Genomic DNA, 15,385 nt, shown 5'->3' with positions numbered 1-15,385 from the left:
GTGAAATACCTTGAACCTGTCCTTTTAAATGTTCATCTGTCTCTCAGATAGACCTTCTTGATTTGTGTTTTAATTTTGCAGCAAAGAGGAGCTCCAAGACTAGGCTCCAGGGATCATACATCACTTGATAGCAATATAATATCTACACGTCACTTATGTTAATGTGCTTCTCCCTGCCTCTGAGGAATGAGGCAATGTTCCATACAGATGCTGTGGCAAACATTACCTCACGAATAAGACTGGAAAAGAGCCAGGTGGGATGCAGAGAAAAAAAGAACCATACAGGTTATCTTGTCTGCTGCAAGGTCACCAAAATCAGAGAGATTGCAAGGTTTACTTACCCAGTGCTGTTCAAGTAGCTCTGACCAATGCTGCAATCCTTGGACAGGGAGGACGGGCTGAACCAGAAGGCTGGGACACATTGGTTGTTTCTGTGCCTCTCATACCCGTAGTCACTGCAGAGACAAGTCAGGAGTGCATCACCGAACCCATTCACTAGATTTAGCTCAGAGTTTTAGGTGACATTTTCATTCCCCAAAGCATGTGTGTGTTGGTGGCTCTCGGCTGGATGCCACAACATCATGGATCGGGCTTATTTAGAGTTTGAGAGGAACACAGTTCACAGAAGGTATGTGATACTTGTCAACACCAGAACTACCAATCTTGCAGAGTGCTGGAGGACTTGTGTTTCATTTGGTAACAAAACATGGGCAGAGATTCAGAAAGAAAATTGTATTGCTATTTTTTTTTCCTACTTTTCCTATTCCTATTTTCCAATAATTTCAGTTGTTGGGGTACTTTTGATTTGCTGCGTTTTGCAGTCTTTGCTTTCATAACAAACCAGATGAATTCCAAGATCTAATGCCACTTTTTCCCAATGAAGCAGTTAACAATATAAAACACTAGGAGCACGTCCTGAAAAACTAGCCAAGATACATATATTTATGTGTGTTAATGACCTCCCCGCTCTTTGACTGAGCTGGGACTGGCCTGAAAGAAAACCATAGCTGATGTTTTTCTAACACTGAACTAAAACAACACAGCCAGCTTGGTAGGCTAAGGATTACATGATACTATGTCACATGAGGAAGGTAATTCAGAGTACTGATGCTTCCCTGGACCACCAAAGATTGGAAGAGCACACAATCTCATCCAAGACTTCTTTTTACAGCTGCTTTTGCATGCCAATACAATGATGAAGCAATAGGATTAATCAGAAGATTTCCGTAAGTTTTAGTAGGTTCTGGATCAGATTTTATGCATAACCTTTATTGGCAGACTGGATTCAAGGGCCAAATAAAAAAGGATTGTGGATTTTTGACTGAAGCAGATTAACAAATGCCAACAAACTAAACCTCTGTGGAAACACACACACTACAGAAGCCACTGCCTTGAAAGCTCTCTGCACCCTTTAGGACACTCTGAGTTTTATGCTATCCCTATTCAGAGTCTGAATTGACAACAGAAAGTCTCTAGGAAGAGCTCTGATGAGACAAAATTGTGCTGTGTTCCCAGTGACCCAGACTGCTGCTGTTTCTTTTTTGGAGGGCAAAAATTCTGCAAGCTACTCTAAAAGGTTTGCAGATTCCCTAATGCTTTTTCTCTCAACATTCAATTTAATCATTCTCAGCGGGTTCAACCTGCATAGTCGAAAATGCCTGGCAGTGACTTGGTAATTAAAAATATTCAGGAGGAGCTGTACTCTGCCCCAAAGAAGAAAAGAGCTGCATAAATATTTAATAAAATTAAAGACAACATTGCTGTATGCCCTCAAGGTTCTGTGCTTGTTCATTAACTTCTGGTAAATGTATATTAAAACCTTGCGCGCTGCCCACCTTCCTTCTCATAAGCCCCAGGGTTTGCATAAGTTAAGGAAATAATCAAGTCCAGCAGCTGTGCTGTCTTTCTCAGGAAAGCTATCTTGACAGAGTAAATAAAGAAGCAGGAGGAGGCAAAAGAAAGATCAGCAAGCATTTTAGTAACACTTCTGAGCTCCTTCTGCCATTCTCTCTGTCAGAAAAAGGCCAGGGTTTGCTTTTGGAAGGGACTGTAGGGGTTGACAGGAGTCACCCCTGATCTTGACTCATGAGTATTTGTTGAACCGGGGCCCTGGGTCATGGTCTTTGCCCCAGAAATTCAGATCAGCCTTATATCTAACAGCAGGAAACAGATCACACTGCAGCATGAGGCAGACAGGGGCAAGGGTGCTGTGACCAAATGGGAGGGACACAGCCCTCCCAACTTGTGCTGTGGGGCTCCTACAGTCATCTGTGCTGCCTGCAGAGCTCTTGAAGGCAGGCACCATCACACCTAGTAGCACGGGGACCAGCATAGCTCTGGGACCAGAACCAGCCTCCAAACCTACTTACTAGGGAAGCAGAGGACCTGTCTGTTGGGACCTGCTGGTCAGTGTTCTCACGCAATCCTAGCTGCTCATTCTCCTCCTTTCCCTGACTCTCTGCAGGACCTGTGCAGTTCACACACAAGAGACAGGCCAGTCAGTACTTCCAAGAACAACTGGCAATTGTGAACCCCACCAGAAAAGGCTAAGTAGACATCTCTCCTTTTCAAAGGAACCAACTGGAAGAGTTAGAAGCTGTCCTTCCAGCTGTAGACCCATACAGGGGGGACGTATCTCCATAAGCTCCCTGCCTAGAGCCTTCTTCCAATCAGCAGAGGGAGAAGGTACTTCTCAGCACCTCTCCTTCTAAAATCAACATGTAGAAGAAGGCAGGTGAATCATATTCCAGAATAACCTGTACCTTGCCACTGACTAAATAACTGTCTCATCCTTTAGAAGTCACAAGCCAGAGCAGACTAAGTCCTCCCTCCCTCTTTGAAAATCATTTTTAAGGTCATAGAATAGAATAACAGAATGGTTTGGTTTGGAAGAAACATCTAGTTCCAATTGCCCTGCCATGCCCCCAGCCTTCCATGAGAGCAGGTTGCTCAAAGCCCCATTCAGCCTGGCCTTGAACACTGTCAGGAATGGGGCATCCACAGCCTCTTTAGGCCACTTGTTCCAGTGAAGAATTTCTTCCTTATATCTAATATAAAGCCGCACACTTGCAGTTTAAAGCCATTACCCCTTGTCCTGTCACAACATGGCTTTGTAAAAAGTCCCTCTCCAGCTTTCTTGTAGGTCCTTTTTAGGTGCTGGAAGTCTGCTATAAGGTCTCCCTGGAGCCTTCTCTTCTCTGGACTGAACAACTCCAATTCTCTCAGCCTGTCTTCATAGGAGAGGTGCTTTGGCGCTCCAGTCATCTTTGTGGCCATTCCCTGGACCCAGTCTAACAGGTCCATGTCCTTATATTGGGACCCCAGAGCTGAATGCAGTACTCCAGGTGGGTTCTTACAAGAGTAGAACAGAGGAGCAGAATTAACTCCCTCAACCTGCTGGTCACACTTTTTTTGATGCAGCGCAGCATATGGTTGGCTTTCTGGGCTGCAAGAGCACATTGCTGGCTCATGTTGAACTTTTCATCAACCCCTACCTCCAAGTCCTCCGCAGGGCTGCTCCCAATCCATTTTCTATCCAGCCTGTATTTGTGCTTGGGATTGCCCCAATTCATGTGAAGGACCTTGCACTTGGCCTTGTTGAACTTCATATGGGCCCACCTAATAAAGCTTGGTGCCCCATTTCCAGTGCTGCTAGTATTTTATTCAAACTGATTGCCTCACACCTTCTTCCAGTCAACCCTGCAGACTGGCATCAAAACTCACCCCTAAACTGAAGCTCATTCTTCTGATTCACTATCACCACCTATACTGATTTTGCAATTGGAAGTCAGTTAACAATTCTGTTGGCAGTGCAGAGTCTGAAACAGAAGCCAGCCTGCTGACCTCTAACTGCGTTTCCTCTGCAGGACTGACAAGGTTAACAGCAATATTCTATCATTTTAGTGGGAAAGTTAAGTAAAAATTATACTGAACACATAAAAGGAACATTTCAATTGAAAAGGTGTATTCTGATGCAGACCCTTTTCAAGGCAGAATGGCACTTAAGGCCAATTTAGCTACCACAGTTTTCCACTTGCAGCTTAGAAAAGACAAGCTTCACCATGAAAATGGAAAGCTGGTGAGGCACAAAGCAGGGAAAAAAACAAAAAAAAAAAAAAAGAAAAAGAAAGAAAAAGGAGCAAATTCATAAGCATCTCTGGAGATTGGTGCTTGGTTCAGTTCAGATGCATATACCAATGCCAAGGGCAGATACTGCAGGGTAAGATAGTTTGTTCATCCTGCAAGTTCCCATGATGAGAACAAAGGGGAAAGATCTCCTGAGTCAAGCTAAAGAGTCTCAGATGTAATTTTGGCATTAGGAACAAATTAAACTTCCATCCAGATAAGATTAAAATCTCTGCTCTATATCCTCGAACCTCTCTTAGAGCCAAACTACTCTGATATTCAAGAAAACATTTTGGACTATATTTTTAATTCATTTTTGCTGCATTTCAGCATGTCCATGTTGTAAAAAGAATTGTAAGTCTCAGCTAGTCTAAGTCCAAGTAAGTGTGCAGATGTCACGCCTCACACCTCCTCAAGAACAATTTGAAGGTAAGTGACGTTTTCAGGAATCACACCGATACTGAATCAGACACTGATCCTGATAACCTACTATAAAAATGAAAATGTCTTCTCAGCTGATCTGCTTTCAAGGTATTTTGAACTCTATTTAAATGACTTTTGGATCATTTAAAATCAAATATCACAGCTATTGACAGTCTTAGATCTTTGAAATATTGCCTATGGGGAATTTCCCACAGGAATTCCTTGTGCAGAGATCCTAACTGTTATGCATTCTCCCATCCCTGACTGTAAGACAATGTCAAGCAGTGGTTCCTTTTTCCCCATTTTTAAGCTGCTTTCAAAGTGACCTTAAAACAGGTTGGAAATTATGGCCTCATAAAGTTAGAAGCACCAATATTTATGCAAGACAAGTAACTACATGTGACAAGGGTGGACTGGACAGTCATGCCACAGAAGCCCTTTCAGAAATTTCTCAACATTGCTAAAAAGCAACAAACGGTTCCGAGAAATTCAAAGGAATCACAATAAAAATGTCTCCTGTAAGGGACATGCTTTGGACCTGAAAAGAGTCCTGGCTGTCACTCTTCCAGAATAATGGACCGAAAAAAAACCACCAACACTCAGTACTTATAATTTTCTGCTTTTGAATTCCAGGCTTAGATTTCTCATGGAGATGAACAGATGAAGGGGACACCTTCTTCACACAACAGATATAGGGATCACATCTATGCTATATGGTACGATCACAGCCACAAAGCTGCATGAGACCCAGTTTATCTCCAAGGTTTTTTGTCTGGCCTCTGCCAATGCTACAAGACCAGTCCCTGCTAAAGTCCCCAGAGTCACATACTCACCACTCAAAGTCCCCTTGACTGCAGACACATGGTTCAGACACTACACTTTGGGAGTAGTCTCGACTGACGGAACACTGGGCTCCAGGCTTGCGTTTTTTATAGATCTTCCTCTCTCCCATGACACAAGGCTCCCCCTTCAGCGCCCAAGGAACAAGAGGAGAAAGAAAAACCAACAGTTGTAGTGGCAGTTGGGACCTAAATTAAGCATTTTGTCAAAAAGACAAAAAAGGCAACAAAAGCATGCAATTACCACTGGGAAAGGTGGGAACTAAGAGTCTAGCTCTCTTTTGTGGCTTTGCAAACTCAAAAGCCACCTTGGGAGGACCCTTGAGTGCAGTGTGTTCAACATTGAGTTGGGATGCTAATGACAATGTGCCCAAAATGTCTGGGTGCCCAAGCCATCACAGGCACCCAGTTATGCTTTATTTCAGAAGGCATTCACCAATGTATCTAGTGCTATGAATTATCCTGAAAAGACAATGTGGATGTGTTTCAGGGTTTCTTCCACATGTCAGATGAAATCTACTTTGGAAAGAAGTGCTCAAGCCTGAAACAGAGGGCAGGGACAAAGTCTAGGTGTGAAAACCAGGAGTCCTGGATCCCCTCCTCTGTTTTTGATACACCTGGCTTTGTTATACACCTCAAATAATTTTGATGGTGTGTTATACTGGGCTTTTTGAACACAAAAGTTTCCAAGAGCACTACTGGGAGTAGCTAATCTAAAAAAAAAACAACAAAAAAAGTTGCTATAAACAGAATTTTTTCTGATGCAGAAATATTTTGTCTGCACAGAAGTAAGAAAAAGAGAAAACTCTTAATTGAAACACTTCTCTTTCCCACTAACAGTGATTCCCAAGATGGCTGCCTGGTTATATATTCAATTTTCTTTCATTTAAAGTATTTTCATTTGTTCAATTCTATTACTTCAGTTATCTGACACATCCTTGCCAAATTAATACTCATTTCTAATTCATGGATTTCATGCAGGAATATCACAGTGCCAATAGTTCTGGCTCCAGTTCTGGCTCCCTGCAGGGAGTGGGACATCATACTGGTGGCCAGTAACACATAAGTAATGTTCAGAGGGTATTGAGCTCTCTCAGTTATACTGGCTTCAGGACCTAAATATAACCAGCATGAAAATAAGCCAAAACGTACGAAAAGCAAAGCATGTCCCTTGAATGAAATGAAATAATTTGGTCTTCTCTGGTGCCTTTTATTCAAGGGCTCCCCAGAGTTTTACAGACACCTGCAGAACCCGCAGGATGAATAAATGTTTTTATTTTCATTTTTGAGTAGGGAAAATAAAGGCAAAGTGGCAGAAAATTATTTTCATGAGTCACTGATAGAGCTACAAAGAGTTCAGTGTCTCCTACAATTCAATCACAAGGTGAGGTTTTACATTGCCCTGAGCACTGAGGGCAAAACGATCCAACTGGCGCAATAGAATATTTTCACACAAAGAGAAGTTAACAACCTCCCTAACCTGCCCACAGAAGACTATCCCCATGTTTATTCATGCCTATGCTTCAGGGGAAGTAAAGCATCAACAGGTTAGAACTGTGACTTGATGGAGGCAATAAATCCATATGCTCTACTGAAAAGAACAAATATGTTCCTATCTGGCAAAACAGTATGGGAAAAGGAGCTCCCCTCATGCCCTCAGTACTCATAGGGAATACCTGATTGTGCAGATGCCAGGTTTGGTAGTCATCCTTGTTACACCTCTGGCTGAAGAGAGGCTTGTAGTCCACCTTGACCAGCTGCCATTCAGAACGGAGGCTGAAGTGCCCAAACACTCTGAGCATGGGAGAAGAATAAAGAAAGAAGAGAGTCAGCCAGAGATACGCTTCCATTAAGCAAATAACTTCTCATGAAACTCAGTTGGAGAAACCAATATGTGGTCATGAATCTTGATGCCAGAAAATGTTATTCAGTTATAAATAACATTTTCCTGTTCCTGTGACATCCTAGGATTGTTTAGCCTTTCCCTGACTCTTTGTACAGTCACGTTGGACAATCTTCCATGCCCTTAGTACTTAGCACAAGGGTCCCAAGCCTAATACAGACAGCTAGGTATCACTCAGAACAATAAAAAAACAGAATGGAAAGTAATGTGTATAATGTCAAGGAAGTTATTTGGATGAATATATGGGTTTAGTTGTCTAAAATCAAAAGCCTTTCTTTGATGACTCAGTTTCTTTACTGCTGAGCTTTAATGTTGCACAAACTTAGCACTTAATGAGTTGGAAAGGAACACCTGAAATAATATATTTGGGATATGGACTGTAGGTGAGTGACCTGCAAATGTAGCAGCCTCCCTCCCTCTATATGTACTGAAACTTGAATCTTTTCTGACACTCATGAAGGAGCAAATGTCACTGTATCACACTTATTGCGAGATTTAGGAGGTAAAGAAAGAATGCTTTTTTTTCATTATAATTAATCTTTCACCCCACTTTTTTACTTAAGCCACTTATGAGATTTAAGTTTTTGTTGTTTTAATTATTGCAGACTAAAAACCAATGAGACAGATAATTTACAAATATCCCTATGAAAGCGAAAGAGAAACAAAAGAGAAAGCTTCTAAACATGGACTGCAATCCAGATCCTGCTGTGTCCCCAGTGTGCTGCCATTCTTTACTCTAGTTCATCTTAATTTACACTGTAATCACATAGGGTTGTAGGCTTTGCTCTTCCTTCACTGCCAAAACAAATCCTCCTGTAGACTGTAGCCTGCACCAAAATTCCTCTGCATTGTGCTGTTTTTCATGAAAACAGAGACCATCTAGGAATCAGCCGTTCTCCCTTTTAGACCGGTCTCGGATCATGGGTATCAGAGAGAGATCTGAGAGCCTGGAGTTGTGGTTTTGCTGTGGACATGTTTCTGTATCCAAGTTCGGCCTCACAGAGGCAAGCTACAAGAAGCTGACAAGAAGGGGAGAGGATACAAGAGGAACTTGGGACAAATTCATCCACAGGTTACAAATGAGGAGGCGGGGAAGGACATGTCTGTAGGAAAGGATTTATTAGATAGATTGCTGCTGGACCTTCAGAACATTTCTTAGTGTAGTCGTAATTGTGGGGTACCAGCGATAGAAAACACCACCTCATTCAAACAAAGCCACAGAAGAAACTGCAATTTCTTTTCCTCAACAGACGAGGCACATCCTGGACCAAAATCATCCCACAAAAACCGTATCAATAAAGGGTGTCAGGGCACTCAGTGGAAGGAGAAAGGACTGGGAAATATAATAGCACAGAGCGGGGATGCAGAAGGCCTCTGAAACTGTACTCAAGTAGGGGTTCTAACTGCAGTTCCCATCTCCACTGTCCCTTGGCACTGGGTAAATCCCACCAGTTCATATGCCACAGCTGCTTTCCGCACATACTCCTACAGGGTGCACATCTGGTCACGGTGTTATCGCACAGCTGGGCAGCTCTCCCATGAATCTTGCTTGCCCTGGGTGTGATGCATGACAAACGTCATTCCTGAAAAATGGCAACTCAGCAGGCAGAATTCTCTCAGTCAGATTTACACCAGTTCAGGATTTGACCTGGGTGTTTCTTACACAGAAAATGTAGCAAGAGGAGGGGAGAATATAATCAAACACAAACACTTGCCTGAACCAGGAAGATAACAGGGCTGGAGAAATCCAACACTTCAGCAGCCAATCCATCTCAAGGGAAATGTTGTTCTTCAGATTGACCCTTAGCTAACTGTCCAGCAAGAGGGCAAAAGGCTTCTTCGTGCTTTACAAAAATCACCAGAACCACTTGCTTTTTAAATCTATTTTAAAAAGCTTTAAAACCCCTCTACCATTGAAATTCTTCCATGGTAATCATAATTAATGGAAAAAGCAAGGTTTCCTAATTGGAAGGCAATATATTAGCATTCCAAAAGCACAGAGCATTAGAAACTCTTTAATTAAATGATTTCAAAGAAGATCTTTGTATATAATTGCTATAATTTAGATGGAAACAATGCTACACTAAATGTAATTAGAGGAGTGTGAACAGACACGGATGTTTTTCTCTGTGCTGCAGAGATGGTTCTGGGTCACCTGATTCCTAAAGTAGAAACTTTCCCCCCCCGCCTCCTGCCTTGCTAATAAAAAGCTTCTTAAGCCTGATCAACCATTACGATGCAGCCTTCAGCAATAAGAGCTGCTCATACGCAGAGCAGCCAACAAGCAACTGCGTCCTGAGAGCACTGCTTACCAATAATAAATGCAACTCAGACACCTACAGCACTTTTTGATTGACCAGTCAACATGATGATGGTTACATTACATTTCAAGATAATTCTGCTGTGCATTTGAAACTTCTGTGAGAGCCGGCAAACATAATGGAAAAGAGTGCTATGTTATCCATATGGGGCCCCAATGGACTCTCAGTTTTCCTTGGGAAGTGACTGAACTCCTCATCTGTTGTGGAATTAAAAATGGCTAAACAAACCACCACAGTGAACAAACCTTGACTGAGCAAAATCACACATTGCAGTTGAACTTCGCTTTCACTGGTTTTGTGAACTATATCACTGGATATTTTTCCATAGTGACTAAGATGCATCCACATGACCCCTCCCTACCGTATCTGTTTTGGGGTGGCCAGGCTCAACAGAGAGTTTTGGGCAGACAGCAAAGATCTGCAATGTCTTAAAACTGCTAGTGTTAGGCTATCAGTAAGTACTTAGCATTAAGTGTTTCAGTACATACATCTGGATTTCTGTATCCAGAGTGGCTGGATAAAACGCATTAGTGGGAGTTTATTTTTCCCTATTCAACTGATGAGTCCTCACATTGCTTTGAAGATACCATCTCATTTATAATATCTTATCCAGCTCCCATGTGCCTTTGTTTCTCATTTGCTTTGTCTGCTCACTAAATTAGGAAGGTGGATTTTTTTAAAAATAAATTTAGCTAAACTGTCAAGATGATACAAGGGGAAAGGAGACATAAAGTACTACATATTTTGCCTCAATAACTTTGTCTACCGTGGTCTGAGAGCTCTTAATTGATTGTTGCAAGGATAGAAGACAAAAGAAACCTGTTTTTTCAAGGTCCATCTCTGGGAAGCCAACACAAAAAGCATGTTTTGATTTTCACCATCTAGGCATTCTGATTTGGAAGTCCTTGAGAAGCAATAAAAACTCAGATGGCATTTAGACAGAGTCAGTTTTCTGACTAAGCTCAATTTAACAATGGTTCTCCAGTCTAAGCAATGGAAGTTTACCAGCTTCAGACAGGATAGATTTTTGTTCTGTCCCTCAGCATAACCAGTTAAAACTCCACATAAAATCTTAGCTAATAGGACAGCATCTTCTCAAGTGCTCTGTGCATAACGCACAGTGAAACCTTTGCTAGGAAACCAGAAGCAGCTCCTCAATCCCTTATTTGGAGAAACAAGGCAAGGCTTTTATTGCCAGGGCTGGATGTCATCAGTTTGCAGAAAAATTTTTAGAAACCTGGAAAGCAATTCCAAAATGCTTATGGATTCATGATGGAGTCATTTTGGAAAAGGTGATTGGTAATGCTGCTATAATTATATCTTTCATTAGTTTTTTAAATACACAATAATTTAAAATGTGGTATAGAGTGACTGGATAACCTTGTACAGAAACTATTTGAAAGGCTTTTTACATTTACAGAGTGTTCTCTTGTCAAATTGCATTGCTTTTACCTTATCATTCCTTGCATTCTTGATAGTTGGGCTTTTTATGTAATTCAATACTACTCATTCCTGACAGGTCAACAGAATGAATTGTGGGTCACAAGATAACAATTCATCCACCTCTGAACACATAGATTCAATCCCTATCCCTGCCTAGGATGTTAGAAACAGATCTTCTCAAATAATAGCTCCTGTATGGCTCACAGGAAAGGCATCAGCTGTATCCACCTGGATCTATCCCTGCTGGCAGTTTCAGACAAGCTGCCAAGGCACAGACATGGAGGTGTTTTCATGTCTAAATCAAGTCCCCTTCTGTAATTTCTAAAGTAAACTGGCAGGACATTATATGGAGCAAGCATGCACTGAAGCTGCCTGTACTTGGTTGTTCTGGTTTGGATATAGATGGAGGACTTCTATCGTCACGAGTCAGCCTAGCTCCTTGGTGTGTAATGGGAGATAATGGTCAAAGTCCCTGGTAAGGCTTCCTGTCCTCAGCTGTACCAATCAGTAAGACAAATGACTGAAGATACAAAGGAAGGAAGCAGCTGGTAAACTCATCGTCACTATACAAAACATCAAATGAAGCCTCCTTTCTGAAGCATTTTTTCTTCACTAGACATCAACAAGGTAAGAGAGATTAAATGGTACCTCCTTTTGTTTCTCACAAAGTACCCTGGGGGACTCTGAAGTCAGACTTTAACAAGCTTAGGCCCTGCAGAACAGGCTGTTTAAGTTTTAAGCATTTTGGATATCTGTAAGTAAAATAAAAGCAAGAAATATAAATATACTTAATAGACAACACTTTTTGAGATGAACTATACAACCAGATAAGTGGATGGATCAACAGAAGACTAGATAAAGAGCCAAATATATACTTCCATTGATAACACTGAAGGAAAAGCTAATTGCAGTGTCATCATAAATAGACTGTTTCATATAGGAAACACTAGAATCAACCATGGCTTTTTTTCCTCTTTTATTATAAAAGAAAAACGTTTGCAGAGGAAGTGTCTTAGCAAGTATAAAAACAAACAAACAAAAAACCCCCACCAAAACAATAGTAAAATCACGCAAATCAGTAAATGTTTCATCTGACCTGAACTGGTGTTTTTGTTGTGGGAATGTACAGGGGGAGAAAGTGAAGCAAAATTGCCCTCTGACTTCAGTTAACATTCCTCTTTATTTACATCTGTACCTCTAACAGGTAGCACCAGAAGTATTTGATGGGTAGACTCAAGAAGTGCTATGAAACACAATCTGGAAGAATCACCTTCTGGAATGGAAACAAGTGTGCTGTTTATTTTCTAGTCCTCTGGAGCGGATGAAGTTACCTGACCAAAACCAGGGCAAGCCTCAGATCTGGGCAATCAGAGCTGCAGGAGCACTGAGTGGTTAATCTACCACAACCGGAGGTGTTCACCCCCCTCTTTGATGTCCATCAAACAGAAGCACATAGATCTACTGCTGCAATTTTAAGAGCTAACCAAGTAACCAAGACTTTCCCAGCAAGTACTACCAATGTGGTTTCACAAGCAGGGCTTGGCCAATACCACCCTCAACATAGTAGCACTGCAGAGACAGGAGAGTTCCTCCCTACAGGTATCTAGGATAGGTATCAGATGGGGTCATGTTGAGTCACGCAGGTTAGGTCCATGCAACCTCCGCTTGGACCCATCAGTGCAAAAGTCAAGGATCAGAGCTATTCAATTTTGGCTGGTCTGCTCTCATGAACTCTAAAGGCCATTTAACTTTCGGGCATGATGCGTAGATGTGGACCTGAGCAGTTGCCAGGTAAACCTGCATTTCTCTCAGCTCTGCATTTCCATTCCTGTGGCTCTTGGCAAGCCTGGAGAATAAAGCTCTTTTGTGAGACCAATTCTGGCACTTACACAACCAGCACAGAGATGGAACTAAGAAGCCTAGCCAGATCTGAGCTGGGGTTTGCTGCTGGTTATTGTGCTTTATACCGCAGTGCTACATGCTCCAAGGGAAATTATTAGTTCAGCGTCAACATGGCATGACTACATGGAGGTAACACAAAACAGTCACTGCCATTTCCTCTGAGCCAGGGTGCTGGGTAACACGGACCAGAGGTGGGGACATTGTCTAACAGAAAGAGCCAAGATCCAGCCAAACAAACGAGGTCTAGCTGAACATGAACTGTGTCCATGTATGAGGTTCTCTCACTTCCATAGTTGCCTTGATTTAGTTTGGATTTTTCTCTCCACCAGCTGGGCTATCCCGGTCCTACATTACCTGGGAAAATTGTGAGCTTATGCTAGAGATCCTGGCTCAGTGCACACACTTATAGAAGGAATTGGTACATAAATGTACCTCTATCGCTTGTTGACATTTATAGCTTTTGAGACAATAAAAGAAAATGCTGACAACTGCACACACACACAAAAAGAGGGCCTGTTATGAAATATGGATCTGAAGCAAGCTATGTGTAAGAAAGTAGCAGTAAAACAAGACTAGCTCCTATGTGCAAGCTGAGATGTTAGGGCCAAAACCACATAAGAAGCAATGGAACAGTTGCAAATTGCACTGGCGGGGTTAGGCTTTATGAATGAGAAGTGAGACATGAGCTATTTCTCCATGAATTAAACATAAATCATGACTTTAGAGAAAACCAAATGGGCTGTGTAACCTCCCAATTGTTTTTTATTAGAGATTAGATGGAATTAGCATTAAAGGAGGTCACTAGTTACTTGGAAATTGGATGGAAAGGGACTGAGACAAGGAAGTAGAAACTAATTGAAAGAGACATGGATCAGTAATTAGGGAGCATGGAAGAGTGAGAGTTACACTGTCTCATGACTGGTGAGATGATGCAGGGAGCAAGAGACTGGAAACAAAGGAAACATAAAAGATGAAAGATGACTTTGGAAAGGCCGGCAATTAACGACAAAAAAACACTGTCTAATTTTTTTTCTTAAACAATAAATATGGTCGTTAAGAGACACTTTGGAGGTTTAAATTCAGTTGCTTTTGGCTGACCTGCTAACTAGGAACAGTAGCCTGAGGGCAACTCAGTGGTGATTCATGGCTGCTGTACTTCTGTTCATGAGTAAAAAGAGTAAGAAAAAATGGCATTTTTTTCTAGAAAGAAGAGATGCATTTTCTTCCAAATAAAAGATACCATCCATTTGGATCTAAATTTTCAGTTGGTGCAAATTAATGTAAATCCTATGATCTATCTCAAATACATAGCCTTATTCTACTGCTACTACTCAGAGGGATAAAAACAGCAGCAATGAAACTACCAATAATATACCAACAGCAGACAGCAGCTTTCATGATGACAAAATTGTTCAAGTAAATCTTGGTCTGTATTCTGTCTCCCAAGGGGAAGGGTCAAGTGAGAATTTCATGGAATTTCTCATGTAGATGAAATCTGAAGGAAGTAGTTTATTTCCACCTTCAAGTGAAACTGCATGCATGACATGGAGATTTTCCACAGAAGACAAATTCAAAATATTGGCCAGATTCTTTGACTCACAACCCATATTGAACTGGTCATGGAAAGCTATATCATTGCCAGATTCCAGGTCAGGAGGGATGGATGGAGCAGGGGAAGAGCTTCTGTGAATACAGAGAAAAAACTAAAATCTTGCAATAAGAATTCTGCAGTACAATCATGGCAGACCCTTTTCCTTCAGCTTTGGAAAACAGTCATCAGCTCAACGGACACTTCCTTTAAAGTGCCAGAAGAGGAAAACCACTGCAAATGACATGGTACAGCGTGATCTTTTAGTTAGCAAGTAGTGCCAAGTGCAATTAGTAAGTAAACTGCAGAACGTATAATTACAAAGCAGCCCTACAGCTTGGGCTCGATTTCTCCATTAGCTGCACAAATAATGAACAAGGCAATGGGGGAGACAGAGACTTTAAAAAACAAAAACAAAAAACCACACACACACAGAAAAACAAAGTGCTATCGAAATAAGAACTTACTGAATGACAAACCAAACCTTTTGAAATCTGGTCTCTGAAAAATTCATTGCCAATGTTCCCAAACCACTTTACATGACAATTGCTTCAAAAGAAATCCCAGCAACATGAAAGAGAGTGTGAGACACCTGGGAAGGGGGATGGGAAAGCACATTAATTTTTAATGCTGTTTTTCAGAAGTGTTCTCTCTCTTCTTCGAAGCATTCATAAAAGACAACCAGTTTTTGACAGCTTTGAAACCTGAAGATGCTGCCTCCCTCTTCTAGAAAATATTCTGGCAGGCATCAGCAATCTGAGTGTTTCCTCTGCTAATAGGTCTGTGGTCCCAACATAGGCAGGTGCTGCCCCTTTGCCAGAAGCTGGATAACCACAGCATG

At 41.6% G+C, this 15,385-nt stretch overlaps 1 protein-coding gene across 1 annotated transcript in view; it reads right to left on the bottom strand.

Moving 5' to 3' along the window:
- The window catches only part of SORCS3 (sortilin related VPS10 domain containing receptor 3), a gene marked incomplete at its 3' end in the record, with an annotated part of 289,707 nt that overhangs the window by 29,001 nt on the left and 245,321 nt on the right, over positions 1 to 15,385 (bottom strand). The window contains exons 15-17 of the mRNA XM_080347514.1: positions 7,064 to 7,181; positions 5,382 to 5,515; positions 342 to 455 (exon numbers count right to left, since the gene is read on the bottom strand). Coding sequence (XP_080203640.1) covers positions 342 to 455; positions 5,382 to 5,515; positions 7,064 to 7,181 — 366 coding nt within the window. The remainder of the gene's footprint in view (positions 1 to 341; positions 456 to 5,381; positions 5,516 to 7,063; positions 7,182 to 15,385) is intronic.

This window comes from Nesoenas mayeri (assembly GCF_963082525.1).
Source record: "Nesoenas mayeri genome assembly, chromosome: 7".
NCBI lineage: Eukaryota > Metazoa > Chordata > Aves > Columbiformes > Columbidae > Nesoenas > Nesoenas mayeri.
Note: the sequence above shows the minus strand (reverse complement) of the source record. Positions and strands in the feature narration are given on the sequence as shown.